The 22,881-nt window shown below is 46.6% G+C and overlaps 1 protein-coding gene across 3 annotated transcripts in view; it reads left to right on the top strand.

Annotated features, from left to right (window-relative positions):
* The window catches only part of TMEM225B (transmembrane protein 225B), a 31,887-nt gene that overhangs the window by 3,043 nt on the left and 5,963 nt on the right, over positions 1–22,881 (top strand). Inside the window, exons 1-7 of one of the 3 annotated variants that reach the window (XM_028088514.2) lie at positions 13,696–13,772; positions 14,669–14,862; positions 16,683–16,761; positions 18,072–18,282; positions 19,780–19,926; positions 20,349–20,420; positions 20,747–20,884. In XM_028088514.2, coding sequence (XP_027944315.1) covers positions 16,750–16,761; positions 18,072–18,282; positions 19,780–19,926; positions 20,349–20,420; positions 20,747–20,884 — 580 coding nt within the window. In that variant the 5' untranslated portion in view covers positions 13,696–13,772; positions 14,669–14,862; positions 16,683–16,749. Of the gene's footprint in view, positions 1–13,695; positions 13,773–14,668; positions 14,863–16,682; positions 16,762–18,071; positions 18,283–19,779; positions 19,927–20,348; positions 20,421–20,746; positions 20,885–22,881 lie in introns of those variants that run through there. The other 2 variants (XM_028088512.2, XM_028088515.2) reach the window with 2 other exon arrangements.

Below are 22,881 nucleotides of genomic sequence, written 5' to 3'. Positions count from 1 at the left end.
CCGCTATCTGCTGCTCTTGCCGCCATCTGGGTCCTGAATACTAGATGTTCATGGTTGTGCTTTGGAGCGCCTTGTTTTCTGTCAGGCCCACACCTCCCTACCTTCCAGTGACTGCCTTGGTTAATTTAATTTTTTAATTTTAATTTTTTTTTAAGATTTTATTTGTTTATTTGACAGAGAGAGACACAGCGAGAGAGGGAACACAAGCAGGGGGAGTGGGAGAGGGAGAAGCAGGCTTCCCGCGGAGCAGGGAGCCCGACGCGGGGCTCCATCCCAGGACCCTGGGGTCATGACCTGAGCCGAAGGCAGACGCTCGATGACTGAGCCACCCAGGCGCCCCCTGCTAGAAAACTTGGAGTTGTACTCTACTATTCTCCTTCCCTCCGTATTCAGTCTGCCACCAAATCTGTCAGTTTCTCTTCAGAAAGGCCTGATTCTGTTGCCTATGATTGCCATTTCCTCATTTTAGGCCCATCCTAGTTTTCTTGGATTGTTGACACATCCCTGTGCTATTGGTCATGCCCCTACTCTAGGCTGTCCTCCACTGTGCTGCCAGAATGAATTTCCCTGGGGACAAATTTGATCATGTCAGTCTCTGTCCAAAGCCCTGGGTGTGGTATACATGCCTCTTCATATCTGGCTCTACTCTATTTTTCTTTTCTTCTTTCTTTCTTTTTTTTTTTTTTTTTGAGAGCACTAGAAAGCGCAAGCAGAGACAGGGGCAGAGGGAGAGAGAGAGAGTCCCAAGCAGACTCCATGCTCAGCGAAGAGCCCGATGTGGAGCTCAGTCTCAGGACCCCAAGATCCAAAATCAAGAGTCGGACGCTTGACTCATTTAACCACCCACGTGCCCCGTCTGGCTGTACTCTATTTTTCTGCTATATCTCCTGCTTCCTGCCCACATGGGGCATACATTTCACTCACATGGAGTTTTTGTTTTTGTTTTTCGTTTTCTATTCCTTGAACTTAGTGTTCCCTTCTATGTTGCTGAGCCTTAGCAGATGTGATTACTTTTGTCTGGAATACTCTTCACCTTGTTGATCCTGATCATAGTTCAAGATCCAGCTCAACGTCATTCTTTGAGGCTTCCATCTCCAGCTCACCTAGGTAGGGGTTGTCCTTCCTAATTGTGCTTTGAAGCACCATTATAATCCCTCTACCGGTATCTTGCACGTAGTAGACGGTATGTACGTTTCCTGATTGGTTAAATCAAACAGGGAGTGTATTTGTTTCCTAGGGCTTCTGTAACGAATTACCACAACTTCATGGCTTAATGCAGCAGAACTGTATTCTCTCAGTTTTGGAAGCTAGAAGTCCATGAGGGCTGTGCTACCTCTGAAACCTGTAGGGAAGAATCCCTCCTTGGCTGTTCCCAGCTTCTGATGGTCCCCAGCAATCCTTGGTGCTCCTTGGCTTAAGGCTGCATCACTTAGTCGGTGTCTCCGTTGTCACATGGCCTTCTTTCCTGTTGTGTTTCCATGTCTGAATCTTCCTCTCCTTTCTCTTATATAGATGGCAGTCATTGGATTTAGGACCCACCCTAATCCATTATGACCTCATCTTAACTCTGCAAAGACTTGGCTTCCAAACAAGGTCATATTCTGAGGTACCAGTTGGACATGAATTAGTGGGGGTGGGGCAGGGAAATGACACCATTGGACCCAGTACAATAAGAATTGCTCATTTCTTCTACTGTTAGAAGTAAATATACTTGGGGTCCCATGGCTTTGTAGTTAAACAAACTTGAAGAACTGCATAGATTTTTACCCCTTCCCTTTAAATTAGAAGCAGATCAGCGAAGAAACTTTTTTTTTTAAACCTTTGACCACAGGGACACATTTGATTTGCTTATTTCAGGGGGCAGCTGCTCTCTTCTTGGGCTTCTCAAGCTCTGTCTCAGACCAGCCACTGTCTGCTGAGGTATTCCAGAGGGTCCTGCTCTCCACCAAAAGTTTGAATCCACGTTTTTGATATTTTTTCTGTAAGTGGCTCTGACCTATGAGGAGATATACCTCTCTGAATTCTATTTGAGCCTCAGTCCTGAAGACTTTTTATAAATGGTCTATTTGGGACCCTCAGTGACTTACAGATTCTTCTCTTGATTGCTGGGAAATAATCAGGAGCATTTTGAAGCACCGAATGTGCGCAGGGTTCTTTACATAGCACTGGGCTTGGAGAAAAAGAAATGGAAGACATCTTTTAATCTAGAGATGCTTTCAGCATAAATTGAAGGGAACACACACACAACTAAAAATACTTCTGAGGAGAGGCCCAAAGACAATGTGGCTAAATGCCATGAAGGAGACAGGAAGCGAATGCTTTAGAGATTTAAAGGAGAGCTCACTTCCAGCTGGGATTAGAGTAGGGTTAGGTTTCAGGAAGGAGGCTGCCTTGAACTGGGTCTGGGAGATTGAATAGGATTTTGATAGGTGGAAGAGAAGTACAGGTGTGCGGATATACACGTTCAGGAAACTGTTCACATTGACTGTGGAGAAGATGTGACAGGAGATGAGACGGTGAGGCAGAGTGGAGTAAGACTGTGCGAAAGGAATGCCAGGCAAAGAGCTTAGCTTTCGTTTGGCAGATATTGAAGTATGTTATGTTAGCTTTTCTTAATAGGCGGCCAGCCGGTGAGCGTTGTATATCAAGGGAGAGAATCTGATTTGTTGAGTGTGGTATGGGAGGTGAGGTGATTAGGATCTGACTTTAGGACGTTACTAGTGATAAGAGGAAGGTAGGGACAAAATCCAAGAAATGTGTTGTAGGTGGAAGCAATAGTACTTATTTACTGAGTGGATGTGGGGGCAGAGAAAGGACTCACTGCTCGTTGTCACCCCTTCCCTTTTTATTCTGAAAAATGCTAAAGCTACCGGAGAGTTGCAAGAACAGTATAACAAATACTCATACGCCAGGAGGAGGAGACATACTGATCTGAAGAGACTGGTGTGAGAGCCACGTAGAAATGTCTTTTTAGATTACTGAAGATGCTGTAGTCTGTTATAAATATCCCCCATTTCAGGAGATGGGGACACAATCCCTCCAGCCTCTCAACCCAGAGAGAAAGCTTTACTCTCATATTCATACCCATCAATCAGTAATCTTGTCCACACGACCATCAGCATTTCTTTTCCAGAATCCCAGTACTTACCACCTCTGCTACCATCTTGGTCCAGGGTGCCATCATCCCTCACCTGGGTTATGGCAGTAGCCTCCTGGCTGGTTGTCCTGCCTCTGGCATTGCTTCCCTATTGTCTCTTCCCAACATAGCCGGCAGGTTAAAATGTCAGGTTTTGTCTTCCTCTGGTCATAAGCCTCCCATGGCTTCCTATCTCACTCAGTAAAAGCATACCTCTTACAGTAGCCTATTGGGCCCTGTGTTCTCTGATTACCTTTTTATGTCTCTGACCTCATTTCTTACTACTCTTCCCCTCGCTCGTTGTGTTCCAGTCATACTTGCCTCTTTGAACACCCAGGGCCTTTGCACTTGCTAATTCTTCTATGTGTAATGCTCTTTCCCAGGAACCTTATCTCCTTTAAGTCTTTGCTTCAGTGTCATTTTCTTAGTCCTTCTTTGACCATGGGGTGTAAAATTGCAACCCTTCTGCCCTCTCCCTCCCTCTGACACTCTACACCTCCTTCCTTGCTTTTGTCTCTATACCACTGTGTCATCTGCTAGAATGTAATTTACAAGGTTTCTTGTCCAGCTCCCTTACTATAATGGAAGATCTTAGAGGGCAGAGTCTTTGCCTGTTTACCCCCTGATGTATCTCAGCACCTGGAACTGTTCCTGGCATGTTGCTGGTGCTCAGTAAGATAAATGTGAATGAGTCAAGTGTCACAGGACTGGTAAGGGGAAGGATTCAAGAGTTACGGGAGAAGGATCACCTTCAGCTTAATGGAGAAAGTGATATTGAACAGGGCCTGAGAGCTGTAGGATTTACATTCTTGAAGATGTCGGGCAGGCTGTCAGTTCTCTGTCCGTGGGCCACGTAAAAGGCGCATCCTCTAGAACATTTAAGCCTTCAGAAGTTGGGAGAGAACAAGTAGTGTGGTCCAACAGAAAGGAGAAGAGGCTTCGTGTAAGGGAGGAGATGGGAATGAGGCTGGGAAGACAGGGGCCAGGTCAGAAAGATGTAGAAGAAACCCTCATTTTAATATTTGCCCAAGCCAACCACAGAAAGCACGTCTCCTGCTTCATAAAGTATTCCAAATCCAAGTCCAAATGGAGGCATTCCCAGGCTATGGATCTTTCAATTTTTTTTAAAAGATTTTATTTTATTTATTTTAGAGAGAGAGAGCAGGGGGAGGGGCAGAGGGAGAGAGAGAATAGCAGACTCCAAGCTGAGTGTAGAACCCGATGGAGGGCTCGATCTCATGACCCCGAGATCATGACCTGAGCCCAAACCAAGAGTTGGAAGCTTAAATGACTGTGCCACTCAGGCTCCCCTGATCTTTTACTTTCTGAAGGGCTTCTAAGTTTAGGTGCCCCCAGGTTTGGGGGACAGATGTGGCAGATTTAGAAAGCTCTTAAGTTGTGCTGTCCACTAGTGTAGCACCAGCTACATGCATTAATTAAATTGAAATTAATTAAAATCAAATACAATTAAAAGTTCAGCTGCTCAGTTGCACTGGCCACATTTCCAGTGCTCAGTAGCCACATGTGGCCATTGGCTGCTCTATTGGACAGTGCAGATGTGGACCAGCTGTATAACCACAGAAAGTTCTGTCGGACTGTGCATCGTGAGTGACTCGAATTTATAGTACCAGTTCATTATGGTATCTTGCTAAAAAGAATTGGCTGCCTAGCTAATATTTAGACTCGATTGATGCCTTTATCTCTTTTTTTTGGGTACCTAACTTTTTAGACCTAGTCGGTGTTCTCCAACTGTTTGCAATTTGTGTGACATATAAGAGAAACAGTTAAACACATGTACAAGCGGATGTAAAACATTAAGCCAGTAATCCCTCACACCCGTTAGAATGGTTGTCGCCTAAAAGACAAGAAGTAACACGTGTTGGCGAGGATGTAAACTGGTGAAACTACCAATAGAACTACGTAAGATCTGTCAATTCCACTTGTGAGTATTTATCTGAAGGAAATGAAAGCACTGTCTCAAAAGATACCTGCACCCCTGTGTTCATTGCAGCATTATGTACAGTAGCCAAGACATGGAAACAGCCTAAGTGTCCATCGATGGATGAGTGGATAAAGCAGATGTGGTGTACATACAAATATACGTGAATATGCACAGTGGAATGTTGTACAGCTGTAAAAAGAAGGAAATCCTGCCATTTTCGACAACATGGATGGACCTTGAGGGCATTACACTAAGTGAAATAAATCAGACAAAGACAAATACTGTGTGATCTCACTTATATGTGGAATAAAAAAAAAAAAAAAGCAACTCAGGCACAGAAAACAGACGGGTGGTTGCCAGACATGGGGGGATGGGAGTGGGGGAATCGGGTGAAGGGGGTCAAAATGTAGAAACTTCCAGTTATAAGATAAATAATGTACAACCTGGCAATTATAGCTGATAATGCCGTATTGTGTGTTAGAAAGTTACTAAGAGAGAAGATCTTAAAAATTCTTATCACAAGGAAAAAATTGTTAAAAACACAATATCTAACGATGGACTCTGAAAAACAAACTGAGGGTTCTAGAGGGGAGGGGGGTGGGGGGATGGGTTAGCCTGGTGTTGGGTATTAAAGAGGGCACGTTCTGCGTGGAGCACTGGGTGTTATGCACAAACAATGAATCACGGAACACTACATCAAAAACTAATGATGTGATGTATGGTGATTAACCTAACAATAAAAAATTTAAAGAAGAAAAAAAAAGACAATATCTAAACTGAACATACAGAGGATGAGGGCATAGTTAGAGGTGGAGAACAGGTGTAAATATGGTTCTGTGATAAGATATCACAGACGGTTATATAAAGAAAATGACCATTGACAAATAAAATCAGGGCTGTTTATTGTGTTAGGCTTTCACTGCTGCTGGAAATGCTGCATTGGCTATTTCTCAGCAGCTCCTCCTTTCATAAAGATCCCTCTTAGCAGTGGGCCTACTTTCTCTAATAATATTGCAAAACAACCTCTCTAGCGTTAGTAAGCCGTATTTCAGTTAAGAGGAGAGATGTATTAAACAGGAGATGTTTTTCTATCTTGTCTCCCTTGAACGCAGGGTACAGGATTTGTTTTTGTATATTCTCTTAGAGTCGAAATCGACTTGGGAATATTTCTCTGTACCCTACCCTGTGCTTCATATTATAAATAACTTTTCCTTCTCCCCCCTCTTCCTTTATCAGATCTTCCCCACTTGCAGTATTTCTAAAAGATGCATATGAGGTCTGAGTGTGTCTGTGTTCACGAGTGAGCATGTGAACATCTGAGTGTAGAGAGAGATACTCTGGTGAGGAAGGTGTTGGTCTCTGATTACACGAAGGGAATCTTCTCTGTTACCTCAGGGATGATCATGTGGCCAGGGTGCTATGTGGGCAGAACCTCTGGGGTGAGGTTCTCCTCTTTATTCGGTCCCTGCCCCTCCCCACATGTAGCCCCCAGCATCTCCCTTCTAAAGTTCTGAGATGACTCCACTTCCCTCAAACTCTGCTTCCCTTTTCTGCTAATCCCAGTCTGTCTGTCTGGTTAGCTACTTCATATATAAACCTGAATTTTAGTTTCCCCACCGCTTTCTCCAAATCTGTTCAACGTGTATCCATCTTTTCCCTATATTGCAAGGCCATTTTTCATACTTTTTTGAACCAAATACTTCTGGGATACTCTGATTATCCTGTTCCCCACCAGGAGTTTTTCTTGTTACATTTTACCTTTTTTATATTTTCTGTCAGATGGTGAGACCTGGACTGAGGATCAATTAATTATAAAGCAGAAAATTCTTGAAGTAGGGCTGCGACTACACGAAGGAGATGAATGTGAACAAAACAAAAGGGGCTCTGTGAATATGGACAAAACTTTCGTAACATCACAAACTATCCAACAGCCACAAATTCTTAATTGAAGAGAAATCCCAAATGTGTAATATTTGTGGAAAATTACTCAGGTGGAACTCATACCTTATTCAGCATGAAAGGATCCATACACAAGAGAAACCTTATGAGTGTCATGAATGTGGAAAAGCTTTTGGCCATAGTTCGAACCTTATTCAGCATCAAAGAATACATACTGAAGAGAAACGCTATGAATGTAGTGACTGTGGAAAAACCTTCCAGCATCAGATAATTCATACAGGAGAGCTGCCTTATATGTGCAATGAATGTGGGAAAGCTTTTGGTCGGAGCTCAAGTCTTGTTTGACACCAGAGAATCCACATGAGGGAGAAGCTCTATGCATGTAGCGAGTGTGGGAAGGCCTTTACCGGAGCTCAAATCTAATAGAACACCAGCGAGTTCACACCAAAGAGAGACCATATGAGGGCAGTGACTGTGGGAAAACTTAACAGTCGTAAGTCGCACCTCATTGAACACCAGAGAGTCCACACAGGGGAGACTCCTTATGATTGCAGTGAGTGTGGGAAATCTTTTAGTAGGAGTTCACTTCTTATTAAACACCACAGGATTCACACTGGAGAGAGACCCTATGAATGTTGTGAATGTGGGAAGGCCTTCAGTCGGAACTCTCACCTTATTCAGCACCAGAAAACTCACAGTGGAGTAAAAGCTGCTGAATACAAAGAATGTGGGAAAACCTTCAAGTACAGTTCATACCTTTCCAATCATCTGGGAATCCACACAAAAGAGAAACTGAATGAAATGAAGGTGGTAGAGCCTTTGGTCAGAATTCAGCTCTGATTGAATGTCAGAGAGCTTGCAAATGGGGAGAACCCTTTGGGTTTTGTGAGGGTGGACGGCCTTCAGTGCTGGTCCAACTCTTATTAAAACCTGAAAATCCATATAGTAGACAAATCTCATGGGTGTGTTCAATGCACAAAAACCTTTAGATGAGAGTTTCAGCATCAGCAGATTCACTTTGGAGGAGAGTGTGTCAGAGAGGGGCGTGAAAGGGACATAATGCAGCATGACCAAGGTGATGGCTAAGCGGAACCTTCAGTTAGCACTATTGCTTATTTGATGTTGAAGATCTGCATCAGAGGGAGATTCTGTGGTTTGCTTTCCAAATCTTCATAGTTGTCCTCTGAAAATGGAATGAGTTAGGTCCATCCCAGGGAAGAAAGAATCAGGGAATTCTGGATTCAGACTTCTAGGTCAAGAAAGCAGCAGGGTGACCTTTGAACCCAGTAACTCTCCTATCTCATCTATTCAATTTGTTGTAACTATTAATGGAAGTGGCTCTTGGGTCTTAGGCCAGCATTTCGCCCCTCAGTGTTCTGCAGACTATTGAATCTCTTTTTGTTTTATATGACATAAATGAACTTAATAAATGGGCAGATTTTCTAGACCAAACAGTTTCTCAGTATGACATGTTACGGGCTTTGTTATGTGTCAACTAGGCTGAACTACATTTGCCATAATTCCCTTTCCTGTATTTTTTGGTTCTTGTGGGCTAGAGGGAGATCCTTAGACCAGGAAGGTGGAAGAAAAGCAGCAGTTACTATATTTTGTGGCTCACTCATGTTGTTGCTAATCAGCTGACTCAGCTCACTAGGGAGACACAGCAGCTGGGCCTGCAACTGGTCTACCTTCCCCTGGATCCTCTGCCTTTGCTGGGCTGTGTGTGTGTGTGTGTGTGTGTGTGTGTGTGTGTGTGTGTGTCTCCTCATAGTTTTACTTCTCTGATTGAATCCTAGTCAAATGCATGCTTACTGTTCTTGTAACAAGTATGCAGTTATTTTAAGTTTAGATAGAAGTGGTTAATTTCTGGCTGTTTTTGAAAAAAAAAACTCAATAATTTTTAAGATTTCCTTTGAGAAAAAGCCACGGTTCAAACTCCTTTATAAGAAAAATTATATCATAACCCGAGGCAGAGCTTCATTACTGTGTATTATCGAGGAAAATGTTGAATAGCAAAGCAGTTGAATAGTGTGCTACATAATGGATAAAACTTTTTAAAAGATTTTTTATTTTTAAGAAATCTCTACACCCAGTGTGGGGTTCAAACTCACGACTCCAAGATCAAGAGTTACACTCCCCACCAGCTAGCTGAGCCAGATAGGCACCCCCATAAAATTAAAAAAAAAAAAAACATCAAACTTTTGAGTACCCATTTACTATGAATATTTTAATCATTAAAAGACATTCCAAATGTACCTCTACTGGGTAGTATATTGTTAGATCAGGTATCTGAGAGAAATTCCTACTTTGTTGTAAGTGCTTTTTTTTTGCCTTTTTTTTTTTTTTTTTAAACGCAGGGGTCAAACTCATGACCCTGAGATCAAGACCTGAGCTGAGATCAAGAGTCGGACGCTTAACTGACTGAGCCACCCAGGTGCCCCAAGTAAAGGGTTATTTTTGTTTACAAAAAAATCAGGTTATTTTTCCTCCAGTTAGTTTGGGTTAATGATTATCTAAAATATCAGTGAAAATTATACTTACAATGTGGACTCTTAAAATTGAAAATTGCCTGTCCCGTAGCCCCCAAGCCTGGTCTGGTACTGTGCACACAGTAGATATTGAGTGGATGGCTCTGGAATGAATCTGTTTACCAGACACCAAAATCTTCTTGTCTCAGATCTCCTGTCTGCACTCCTCTACTTTTCTTCCTCTGTAATCGATAGGTGATTATCAGCACTGAGGGTCACCTTGCTCTAAGGACCGCCTTGCCTTCTGGATGTCCCGAGTATGGACTCGCACTATGTGAGGTCAGGCCTGAGCTCTGAGCCAGTGTGCCTGCTTACTCCACTCGACACACAACCCTCCTTGAGTCCTTCCCCACTCCCTTCACCACAGAAAGGGCCCTTTCCTTCTGTGGAGTCTTGAGAGGCTTCAGGGATGAGGCAGGCTTGATGAGTTGGGGTTGAAGGCTAGGCGGGATTCTGATTGGCAGAGAATAGCAGGGGTCACGTGCCAGGCTCCAAAGGCAGAGGTGTCTGTGGAGACCAGGAAAGGGGAGAAAAGCGTTTGTCTAGCAGCATCAAAGGCACCAAAGTTGGTGTGTGTTGGAGTTGGGGAGATGCCTGGCTGGCTCAGTCAGTAGAGCATGTGACTCTTGATCTCGGGGTTGTAAGTTCAAGCCCCGTGTTGGTTATAGAGATTAAGAAATAAAATGTTTAAAAAAAAAAAAAAACAACCCACTAAAGTGGGGTTCTGGTTCTTTGGGCGCAAGTATTACAAGTGGCCAATTGACCAAGCCCTTAGACCGCAGGTAAACACAAGGGCAACCACTCAGCCCAGCTGTTGGCCAGGACTTTCTCAGTCTTAGTACTGAAAGTCCCATGTCAGGAAATACTCAGTCCTGTGTAAACCAGGATGGCTGGTCACCTGACCCCATAGTAACCCCACCTCCCTGCCCCCTCATGGCTCCTAGCTGCAACAGGACCCAGTAGTGCAGGAATTTGTAACTTAGGTTGCATACTGGAATCACCTGGGGAACTTTCAAAGTACTGATGCCTCCGTTCCAATCGCACAGATTTTATGGTGTGGAGTCTGGCCTGGATATTGGGATTTTGCAAGTTCCCAGGTAATTCTAATGTGCACCCAAGGTTGAGAACCTATACAATATACAGGTGCTGAGAAAAAGACACAAAAAGACCGCATAGGATCTGTGGCATAGTCACTAAGGGCTAGCAAGAGGAAGGCGCTGGGAGTATGGAGTGCTCCTATGTGAAAGTGGAGAGAGGGTGTCCCAGGTGGAAGGAGCTGTGGGAGGGGGCCAGCTATTGGATTCCCTGCGGGCAGTAAGCTCGGTCTGGGGGTGGGGGGGTGGGCAGGCACCTGCTCACTTCCCAGCTCCTTACCTGGTAAAACTGCAGTTTGGGCGATTTGGATTTTCCCTTTGAAGCTCTGGCCCAAGGAAGCACAGAGCGTAGGGGAAGTCAGAGCCCCAGCTCATGGGGACTCCACCCCATTTTCCAGCAGGCAGTTACTCTTCCCTTGCCTGAACTCTACCCTGGACCTGGGAAAATATGAAAATGCTTCCAGAGGAGGCTATAACCTAAACCTGTGCACACATTCTAAAATTTGCAGTCCTAGTGGGGGCGGGCCTGGTAGTCCCTGGCCATGCTGTGTACACAGCCTTGGGACCCCTGAGTGAGAGGCATTTCCTGTGCTCTGCTTAAAGAGGTAGGAGTCTTGTGCAAAGGGAAGATAGGAGGAGGAAGAGAAGTTTGGGCCTTGGGACCCAAACGTGACTGCTTTAATCTCACCTCTCATAGGATGAAATTACAAGACCCTTCACGTCCCAGCTCTGCCCATTGATTTCTTCCGTCCTCTTGGGGCTACTCCTTCCAGTCATTTTAAAATTCATTGTGTCCTTGAACAAAGTATTTTTCAAATGTAGGTCAAAGCAGCTAGTGGGTCATGAGATTAATTTATCATAGAGGCACCTGGGTGGCTCAGTCGTTAAGCGTCTGCCTTCGGCTCAGGTCATGATCCCGGGGTCCTGGGATCGAGCCCCATATCGGGCGCCCTGCTCGGCGGGAAGCCTGCTTCTCCTTCTCCTCCTCCGCCTGCTTGTGTTCCTGCTCTGGCTATCTCTCTGTGTCAAATAAATAAAATCTTTGAAAAAAAAAAAAGATTAATTTATCTTTTTGAGTGAGTTGGAACCAGCACTGAGGGTAAAAGAAAAAAGTAGGCAGGATCAGAGTGGGATAGAAATTATTTATGTGCATTGCACATAGCAAAGGTAAGTGAGACTTTTCCGTGTGCATGTGCACACGTGTGTGTCATGTATAGTAGTGCTTGCTGTAGAGCGAGTAAAAACCTTTGCACAATGCAGTCCCCCTTTCGGGGATAAGATTCCGTCTAAATCCTGCCTCCTTGCAGGTCTTCCTTTGAACTGAATTGTCCTCTGCAATCCTTGTAGCATGCTATGCTGCTTTTGTGCATTGATCACCTTAAAAAAAAAAGATTTATTCGGTTACCTGTCTCTGTGCTAGATTGCAAGCTCCATGAGGGCAAGGACTGTATGCAGCAAACACCGTATCTGACATTTGAGAAAGCACTCAGATACTGTGTAGCTGAATGATACACCTGAGTTTAGGGTCCAGCTGTATGTGTGTGTGTGTATATATATATTTTTTTTTTCAAGAGTTTACTTATTTATTTGAGGAGAGAGTGAAAGTGAGAGAACAGGAGTGGGGAGAGAGAAGCAGACTCCCGGCTGAGCAGGGAGGCCGATGTGGGGCTCGATCCCAGGACCCTGAGATCATGACCTGAGCCAAAGGCAGATGCTTAACCATCTGAACCACCCAGGTGCCCCTATATGTTCTTCAACAATAATTTTATCTGAGAGATTTCAATATACCAAAAAGTTGAAAAATAGTATAAATGAACACCCTACATATCCCCTACTCAGATCAATAATTATTATTGTTTTCCCATATCTGCATTCTATCCATATACTTTTTTTCTGAATTATTTGAAAGTGAGCTTCTCTAAGAGTAAGGTTGTTTTCCTATATAATTGCAACACTATTAACATACCTAAGAAAAAGAATTTAATTCCCTAATACCGTCTAAAATGCAGTCCATATTCAGACTTTCCCCAGTTGCCCCAAGAATGTGTTTTATAGCTATTTTATTTTGAATTGGGGGGGAAAAATCAAGGGTCACATTACATTTGGCTTTATGTCCCTTCAGTTTCTTTTTTTTTTTTTTTTTTGGTCCCTTTAGTTTCTTTTAATCTAGAGTAGTTCCTCTACCTTTTTTTTTTTTAAATGACCTTGACTTTGGAGGAGTCAAGAACAGTTATCCTTTAGAATTTTCCACAAAACTGATTTGTCTGTTTTCCTGTGGTGGTATTTTTTTCCCCTAGATTTTATTTATTTATCAAAGAGAGAGAGATAGAGGCAGGCAGAGGGAGAAGCAGGCTCCCCGCTCAGCAAGGAACCCAATGTGGGACTTAATCCCAGGACCCTGGGATCATGACCTGAGCCGAAGGCAGATGCTTAACCGACTGAGCCACCCAGGCATCCCTCTTGTGGTGGTATTTAACTTTCTTCCCAACCCCCTGCATTTCCTCTAAACTGGAACAAGGTTTAGTGGCTTGATTAAGCATTTTTAGCAAGAATACCTCACATGTCATGTCTCCATACTGTATCATCTCAGTAGGCAACTGACGTCAAATTATTCTACCCTAAGTAGTGCTGTTTGTTCACCTGTTAAAGGTAGCGACTGCCAGATCACTCCTATGTAAAGGTGTTTTCCCTTTGTAATTAGTGAATTAGTAATTTTTAGGGATGATAAATTCTAGCACCATGCAAATCTTTTCTTCTACAGGCTAATGTTTTTAGCAACCATCCATGATCTTTTGGGCAAGTTCTTAACCTGAGACTCAGTTTCTTCATCTGCAATATGAGGATGATAATGCCTGTCATTTGGATTTACTGTGTAATGATATCTAAAGTATTATATAACAGTGCATATGAAAACACTGTCAGGGTCTGCTGTAATTTTCCCTTCTGAGAACACCATCCTTCTTCCTTTAAGAAAGTTCTTATGTTGCTCCAGATAGGTGATCCAAATTGCTGGCTTCTCAATGACCTAATCCTAACCCCTAAACCTAACCCTAAACCCTAACCCACAGCTGACTTAACCTTTTCTGACCAGAGTGGAATGAGCATGTGACCCGAGCTGAGCTTATTAGAATGCTTCCCTGGGAAATCGTGGACCAAGCAGGAGTGAGAATAGGGTGAGGAAAACATTCTTTTTCTCCAAGGCGGCTAAATATAGGGATGTGAGTCTGGAAGCAGACTGTTTCCCCCATCACCTGGAGAATGAAATCCAACCGGGTGGAGGAGATTAAAGTTATCTGCTAGAGATCAAGGCAGAAAGTGTTCCAGGGGCGTCTTCCTGGCCTAGCTCTGGTCCTGCCGGCTCAGCCAGTAGAGGCTCTCCCTGGTGAGCTTCTACAAATTGGGTCCTGAACCTGATGACAAATAGAATCTTGGACAGTACAGGGGCCTGTCACATGCCTCTCCCAGGTGATTGGGTAAATCAGTGGTCCCTCCCACCTCATGCCTTCCTGTTGTTTTTGACTATGTCCAGGGCTAGTGGAAAGGTGGGAGGAAGTGCCAGAGATGGTACTGGCTTTTTAAAATCTTGGAGTTACAAATGCATTTCCTTGATGAGGGCAGACTCAAAGCAGGGTGGGATGTGTGGGGGGGGTTAGGGTTAGGTGGGGACTGGTGGCTTATCCAGCTCCAAGTGTGGCCACTCCGGCCCCTACCAGTCTCCCAAAGCTGGAGACCAGTCCTACCTCCACCCAGTGCCCTCTCTTTGAAGATTCTTCCCGCAGTTTAAACCCAGCCCGCGTGGTCAGAGGTGCCGCCAGCCTTCTTAGGGGAGCGCAGAGAAGGGGAGAGGGACAGAGGATGAGGGAGGCCTGAGGGTGATCGGGCCATGCGCAGGACAGGGGCTCAGGAGGCCGCAGGGGTGGGGCCGGGGGCGGGGCGCGGTGAGGGTGTTGGAGAAAGGGAGTGACTTGGCAGGCTCCTGAGAAGTGAGGGCGCTTCTTCCAGGCGCTTATCATTAGACCCTTTCAGCCATCCGACCGGAAGAGTTACTATTATTATTCCCGTTTCACAGATGAGAAAACTGACACCCAGGAAGGAGAAGTAACTTACCCAAGATCACCCTGCTGGTAATGGCAGAGCTGGAATTCGAATTCAGTTCCGCCCGGCTCCCGATCGCTTCCACCCCCACCCCCTTCAGCGCACCGTTGAGCGAGGCCCGCCCCGCGAACAGCCCCGGAGGCCAGGTGCCTCTGGGCCAAGGGCCAGGTGAGCGGAGGGCGCGGCCACAGGTTGGGTGAGTCCCTAACCGCTTCCGCAGGGCCCCGCTGACTCCATGGGCGGACGGCGCATCCTCTCGCTGCGGGCCTCCAGGGCCAACAGAAGCTCAGGGCCATGGGTCCGAGGGGCGGGTGAGGGGTCGCCCCGCCGTATGGGGGCCCTCCTGAAGGGAAGTCCTGCCCAGGAGACCCCAACGGTGCCCAAGGAGGGAGGGGAGGCCACGGGGGAGGGAGGGGTGGGGTGGCTCCACGGAGAGGGGGGCGTAGAGAGGGCCCCCAACCCCCCACCTCCAGGCCACACAGAACCCTATGGGGCTGTTGGGACTCACTGCGGGGTGGGGGCGGATCGTCAGATCTGGGTCCATTTTGGGGTCTGGAAAATGTCCCCGTGGTTTTGGGGCCAGAGAAGGGCCGAGGAGACTTGTCAGCAGGAAGGATCCTCTGACCAAATTGGGGTCAGTTTGCTGCCCAAGTTGCCCCGAATCACTGGTGGGAAAGGAAATGAGCCTCCCTGAGGCCCTGACAGGTACCCCCACCATTCCGACCCAGATATACTTTCTGTTGCCCACCTCTTTCAACCCCCAGTACAGTTCCCTGCTGACCCGGGGGCTGCGCGGGGCCTTGGGAGGGGACAGGGCTGCATTCAGGCTGCTGCAGGGTGGCTCAGGGCCTCTTCCAGAGGGAACCGGGATTGAGGAAGCTCCCCCAGGCCCATGGTGGCTCCCGGGCGTCCAGGCTCCAGGAGCGAGCAACTCTTTTACTTTCCTGGGTCTTTTTAAATAATAATTAAGACAGTGTGATAGTTGCTGACAGTTGTTTTTGTTTTGTTTTGAATGCTTTTTTTTTGTTAAGATTTTATTTATTTGTCAGAGAGAGAACGAGCGAGCACAAGCAGGGGGAGCGGCAGGCTGAGGGAGAAGCAGACTCCCTGCTAAGCAGAGGGCCCCATGCAGGACTCGATCCCAGGACCCCAGGATCAGAGGATTAACCGACTGAGCACCCAGGCGTCCCTGTTTTGAATGCTTTTGGCAAAATAAAAAGTTTTGGCAATTCTATCCCTCCCTCCCCCCCATTCACTCTCCCTCTCTCACACATGCAAATGAGCATATCTAGTAGGCAGAATTCACAGGTTCCACTAAATTCCTGATTTGAGAGTCACCAATCTGAACTCCTGGCCTGAGGCCTGAAGTGAGAGGGAGGGCAACCATGTGGGATTCTGGTCCTTGCCCCAGCGCTGACTGACTATCAGATCCTGGACCAGTGGTGGGTCTTTCTCTCCTGTTCTCCATTTCAGCAGTACAAAGGGATCTGCCGATTCCCTGTTGTAAGATTTTATTTATTTATTTGAGAGAGAGAATGAGAGAGAGGGAGAGCACATGAGAGGGGGGAGGGTCAGAGGGAGAAGCAGACTCCCTGCTGAGCAGGGAGCCCGATGCGGGACTCGATCCCGGGACTCCAGGATCATGACCTGAGCCGAAGGCAGTCGCTTAACCAACTGAGCCACCCAGGCTCCCGATTCCCTGTTGTATTAACATGGCTAGGGTCCTTTGAGTCTGGCCTGGATCAGTGCATCCCCCAAGTTGTATATCCATGGGGCACAGTCATCCAATCCCTGTGCTAAGGGCTGTTCCAAAAGGCTGGCAAGGTCTTCCTCGCTGGAGAGCCGCGGGGTGGTAGGGGGGTGGAGGAGGGGGACAATGACAGACAGGATGTGGTGCGCTGGGGTGCACCTGGCCCTGAAGTCACCCAGGCAGGGGGAAGGAAAGCATTGTACCCAGTGACCTGTTTATGTGTCTTTCTCCCCCATAGTTACCAAGAGCCTGTGAGTTCCTGTCTTTTTTCATCCCTGAATCGCTGCCGCTGGCCTGAGCTGGGCATGGGGCGTCCAGTAAGTGTGGAGGGAATGACGGACAGTGGCTAGTGGCTGGGAGGGCTGCATGTGGTTTACGGGGCCAAGCTGAGCTTTACAGGGAAGGCAGAGAGGGCACCCCCAGGGAAGGAAGGCCCGTGTGGAGGCTGGAGGTGCTTGGAAAGGAGACCTGTGGGCGTCAGGCAGGAAGGGTGGGGGCTTGGGGGCTTCCTGGGAGGAAGGCCGATGAGATGGAGGTGTGGTGAGAGAGAGAGAGGCCAGCGTGAGCTCCAGGCCAGTGCATGGTGACAGATCATGGCCGAAATGGGGGAAAACACGAAGGCCCGTTTTAGACAAGTTGAGGTTGTGGGAGGACAGACAGGGGCACAGACCATCTGCTGACAGTGTCTAGCGAACTCCGTCCCATCTGGAGCATGGGAGTCAGGATGGAGCCATGAACTCTCCTACCAGAGAGTTTTAGAGCTAGGACTGCTCTCGGGGCTGACCGACTCCATCATTTTAGAGCAAAGGAAACAGACCTGGCAGTTGAGGTGACTCATCAGTGTGGCCTGGAGGGTGGAGGGAAGATCTAAGGGGAGCTTTGGACGGAGGGAAGGATTATTCAGGTGGGAAGAAGAGAAGCTAGTGACAGGAAGGAGGTGAGAGCCCATGAGGATGTTTGCAAACCAGTCTGACGGCACTCAGAGAGGAATAGCTGTTCACGTGTTTATAAACAGCAGATTTGGGAGGGGGGTTGCAAGAGTGCACCCACACTCTGCCCTCTGCAAGTCCCACAACCTCAGAGACACTCCCTGCCCCGGCTGCAGTGAGGGGGTCTGCCTCAGGACCGAGAGAGGCCACAGTGCCTGGGCATGAGCACAGATGTTTGCACAGGGTGTGGACCAGAGAGAGCAGCTGACTCACTCTGAGGGCCTTGTCTTCTACACTTCAGACCCTGGCCTAATTACCACCCCTATGGTCATCCTGAAACCCCAGGGCTATTGGCTGTTAGCTGCCTGTGGAGCACAGTGTGGAGGGTCTTTGTAGGTGGGGTGATTGTTAACAGAATCCAGTGGCGAGAACTTTAGAGTTGGCGGAGGTTTGGGGATGGCCTAGTCCAACCTAAACCTCATTTTATTGAGGCTGAAATTGGGGCTCAGAGAAGGGACCCTACTTGCCCAAGATCCCCCGGTGACTTAGCAGCAGAAAATGTCTTATGCATTTTTTAGGTCTGCTGAAGAGGTTGTAAAATTTATCCACGCAGAGAAATCAACATTTCCTGAGGCTCGTGTATGTGCTAACATTTCTGCAGGCGTCATCTCCTCGCCCCTCCCTTTTCCCTTGAACAGGTGATGCTGACTTTAGAGGACAAAGACGTAAAGGGATTCACGTGGGCCATAGCCCCCGCCTTGACCTCCTTGGGCTACCTGCTCATACTGCTGGTCTCCATCTTTCCCTTCTGGGTGCGGCTTGTAAACGAGGAGTCCCACGAGGTGTTTTTCAGTGGCCTGTTTGAGAACTGCTTCCATATCAAATGCTGGAAGCCTCGACCCTTATCAGGTAAGGAGGGATGGAGGTAGGCACAGGAGAGGGGTAGATGGGGCCAGCGTAGGGACTTGGGTGACAGAGGACTGGATGGAGTCAGAGAGGACAGAATTTAATAAGCCCATAAGGGCATTTTCTGAGTCTCTGCTCTGGAGGTTAGAGGAAAATATATGGCTAGCAAAAGGTTAATAGTATCAAGTTGACCACCAGGGTCAGCAGCAAATGTGTCAGCAACAAAGTTTATTTCTGGGGTAGGAGTGGCTCCACCTAGGATGGAGGGGTGGGGGTCCTGCCCTACTGTGTGAGGCCCCATCACCTCTCAGGGCTGCAGTTAGCTCCCCGACATGGGACCTTTTTGTGTGGGCACAGCTCCCAGCTGGGGAACAACCTTGTTAGTAGAGCGCAGGCTGGATTTCAGCCCCCACTTGTCCCCTCTGCCAAACACCTGTCCAACTCTGGGTGGCAGCTCTGCAGATAAGGTGCTTAGGCCCGAGTACCGCGTTTTCAAGGGAATGCACATGAATATGAGCTCAATGGACTGTGGACGCACCCGAGGCCGTGTTTTACAAGGGACTTGGGAGGGTCAGGAGGATGTCTGTCTTGGAAAAGAGGTGAGCCTCTTTGGGGAAGAGCCTTTAGGGGCTCTCTCCTGGTAATAGAAGAGGAGAAACCTCTTTGGGGAAGATGGGCCACACTGTGTGCGCTCTTTGATCTGGAGTTCCTCAGCCTTGGCACTACTGACACTTTGGCTGGGTAATCTTTCTTGTGGGGGTTTTCCTGTTCCTTGCAGGACAGTTAACAGCACCCTTACCCTCTATTACCCGATTGATGCCCTCAGTTGCGACAACCAGAATTACCTCTTAGCACTGCCAAATATCCCTGGTGGGGGTGTAAAACTGCCCCCGATTGAGAACCATTGGTTTAACCCAAGAGTAGAATCTAGAACATTTGGGTCTTTAGCAACACCTTTGTCTTTTTGTCCTACGACCAGCTGTCCATCTCTGCATGCTTAGGAGGGTATACAAACTTGTTTTAACATGGGTCTGAGTCACGCCAATAGTAGGGGATCATCAAGACCCTGGCTCTGCTATTTTGGGTGTGTTTCATTACTTCTGTGAACCAGGATAATTAAACAAGCATTCCCCCCAGAGTTCAGAACATCTTAACCTCACAAGTTCTGATTTTCCACCTGCGGCTTTTTTCAGTGTGACGAGTACTGATGCAATTCTTCACGTTTTCACATGCAAATTTTATAATTTTTATTGTTTATTAAAATGACCGTTTGCCCATCTAATTTTTTTTCCCCATACCCTTCCATGTCACAGGGAACAAAATGTTGGGACCAGAGCACTCTTGGAGGCAAAGTGGTGGGGTTGGAGCCATGGTCCCAGGCCGCACTGTGGGACTGAGGGTGCCGAGCTCCGGGGGCCTTCTCTGTGCAGGCTCTGCGGGGCTCTGTCCCCTGTCACGGGTCAGGGTGCCCAGCTGCAGCCCAGCCTCCCTCCCCCACAGTGCACATCATTCTCGGCCGCGTTTTCCTGCTGTCTGCAGTCATCCTGTCTTTCCTCACCACCTTCATCCTGGTGTCCTTTGCATCTCAGCTCTTTCCGAGGACCCGGAAGCGCAATTTGGTGTCAGCCTTCATCAGCTTCCTCACAGGTGTGGAACAGGCAGGCAAGCCTTGTCCTCAGGCAAGCCTCAGCTTTGGGGAGGGTTTGAGAGGGGCACCCAAAGGCAGGGAGATGGTTGGTTTCTGTGATGTCAGGAGAGCGGGAATTTTTAGGGCCCCTCTCTCCTGCTGCCTTCTCTGAGGCAGCCTGCCCTCCAGGATGACAGTCGCTCTTCCCGGGGGTCGCTTGACACCCTGCACTTCCAACTAGCACAGCACTCACTGTGTTGGCTTGGGGCCATTTGTCTGGGGGTCTTTTTACCATAACCTCTATCCCAGCAACTGTCACAGAATCTGGCACACAATGATAATACGGAAGTGAAATATATAATATAAGTGGAATATAAGTGTTTCTTGGACAAATGGTTGGAAGACTCCATCTCTGCCCTTTGGAACCTTTTGACTTTAAAAGGCTGGCCATGGCCCTACCCTGGGAGGCTCCCATCACATGAAGGAGGTGGAACGCTCACAGTGGGAAGATCAGGTTGAGTTGTACCCAAAGCATCACACCCAGGGGGCCCCATCTGGAGTCAGCCAATGGCATGGGCACAGAGGGGACCCGGGAAAGGGATTTCTGGTTTTGGGGCCCCTGGGAGGTGAGGCACATGGGCTTTGAAATGAGCTGGGATGGAGGGAAAGACAGGCATGTGGGGTAGAGGTTACGGGCTCTGAGAGGGCACAGATGTGGGCTGGGGAAAAGAGCCTCCACACAGGAGCCACACTGGTTGTGGGCCACGTGACTCTGTCTGATTAAGGGCAAAGGTGGGAACCATGGGAAGAGAGCAAGAGTGCCTCCCTGTGACCCTGCAGGGGTCTGTGCCTTCCTGGCCTTGTTGCTGCATGCCCTGGAGATCCAGAATCTGAGGATGAAGCCCACCCCCCCCCAGATCTCCGTGCAGTGGCCTTACTACGTCCTTGGCTTTGCCATCGTTCTGTTCATAGTGGCTGGTGAGTGTCCTGGGGCTGGTGCCCTTCTCCCTGTCCTCTGTCTGGATTCAAGAGCCATGGACGCTCTAGAGTGGTGCTGTCCAAAACTGTAGTCACTAGCTACTTGTGGCTATTTAATTAATTAAAGTGAAGTAAATAGAAATTCAGTTCTTCAGCCATGCTAGCCACATTTCAGGTGTTTGGTAACATTATGATGTATCTGGTAGCTGCCATATTTAGTGGTGCCGATATAGAAATTCCCGTCATTGCAGAAAGCTCTACTGAACAGCACTGCTCTAGAGCTCAGCCCTATCTCTCATCCTTGTCCCCCTTGACTTTAGAACCAACCTCCAGGTTTCATATTCTATCTTATTCTGTCCTGACTCCTACAGGTTTCGGTGCCTATCTCTCTCTCTTGGAATCTATGATCTTATTCACCTCACCTTCACCTTACTGTCTTATCTTTATATACCATCACCATCTAAGCCCTCAATACTCTCTAATTTTGTCCTTTTTCCTAATCTTCCTGCTATATTTTTTTTTAAAGATTTTATTTATTTATTTGAGAGAGAGAGAATGAGAGAGAGAGCGCACAAGAGGGAAGAGGGTCAGAGGGAGAAGCAGACTCCCCGCTGAGCAGGGAGCCCGATGTGGGACTCGATCCCGGGACTCTAGGATCATGACCTGAGCCGAAGGCAGTCGCTTAACCAACTGAGCCACCCAGGCACCCCATCTTCCTGCTATATTAACCTGACCCATAACATAATCTATTTTAACCTGATTTTATTATACACTGAATATATAAAAATATTTATAATATATGAGCTAGGTAATTAAAAATAAACTGTCTGCCCATTTCCACCATTTAGTTTAAGAACTAGCCATATTTTCATGGAATCCACTGTTTGTAAGTTACATTCTTATTTATGTATCACCGAGAAAGAAAAAAGGATGCCAAGAATAATTAATTATAAGGTGTTGTAGCTCGTAAGGCACATCCTCATTTCAGAAACGTGAAAAGAATGGGCTTGTCAACATTGATGAAATATGGTAGAATATTAAGTATCTTTGAAGTCTTTCCCCCCTCAACCCTGTGGCTCTTCCTGATCTGATTCTCTTGTCTCCCCTCAGGAACCGATTATTCTGAAGTTTGTGATAATCATATTTACTACATGTGTATTTATCCTTAAACAACTTATTACTTTGTTTTACTTGTTTTAAAACTTTGTATGATCATACTGTGTTTATACAACAGTATAACCTCCATGTTAATACAAGGAACTCTAGGGTTCATTCATTTTTTTAATTGTTTTATCGTTATGTTAATCACCATACATTACATCAGGGTTCATTCATTTTTACCATCTTAAGTATTTAATTGTACAACTAAGCTTGTTTGTAGAAGGAGCATGGTATTTCTCTGTGGGAGAATTTTAAGCTCATGATTCAGTTTCTTTTAATGACTATAGGACTATTGAGGTATTTGATTTCTCCTTGAGTTAGTTTTGGTAATTTATATATATTTCTATAAGTTTATATATTTTGCTAAATTTTGAAATTTATTGACATAAAGCTACTCGAAATGTTTTCTTTTTTAACTTTATTTTGTGGTGCATCTGTAGTTACGTGCTTCATTTTTCATACTTAATTTTTTCTTTTTTCATTGCCAGACTTGTCAGAGGTTTACCACATTTTTAGTCTTTCCAAAGGACTGGCGTTTAGCTTTCTTTTTTTTTTTAAATTTTTTTAAAGATTTTATTTATTTATTTGAGAGAGAGAATGAGATAGAGAGCATGAGAGGGGGGAAGGTCCGAGGGAGAAGCAGACTCCCTGCTGAGCAGGGAGTCCGATGCGGGACTCGATCCCGGGACTGCAGGATCATGACCTGAGCCGAAGACAGTCGCTTAACCAACTGAGCCACTCAGGCGCCCACGTTTAGCTTTCTTGAACCTTCATATTTTGTGTTTGTTTCCTATTTAATTAATTCTTCCTTCTTATTTTGAACCTCCCTCGCTACT

This window comes from Eumetopias jubatus, unplaced genomic scaffold (assembly GCF_037043125.1).
Source record: "Eumetopias jubatus isolate StellerSeaLion01/CBP00866 unplaced genomic scaffold, mEumJub1_p1.0 scaffold_12, whole genome shotgun sequence".
NCBI lineage: Eukaryota > Metazoa > Chordata > Mammalia > Carnivora > Otariidae > Eumetopias > Eumetopias jubatus.
This window is presented reverse-complemented; position numbering and strand designations above follow the sequence as displayed.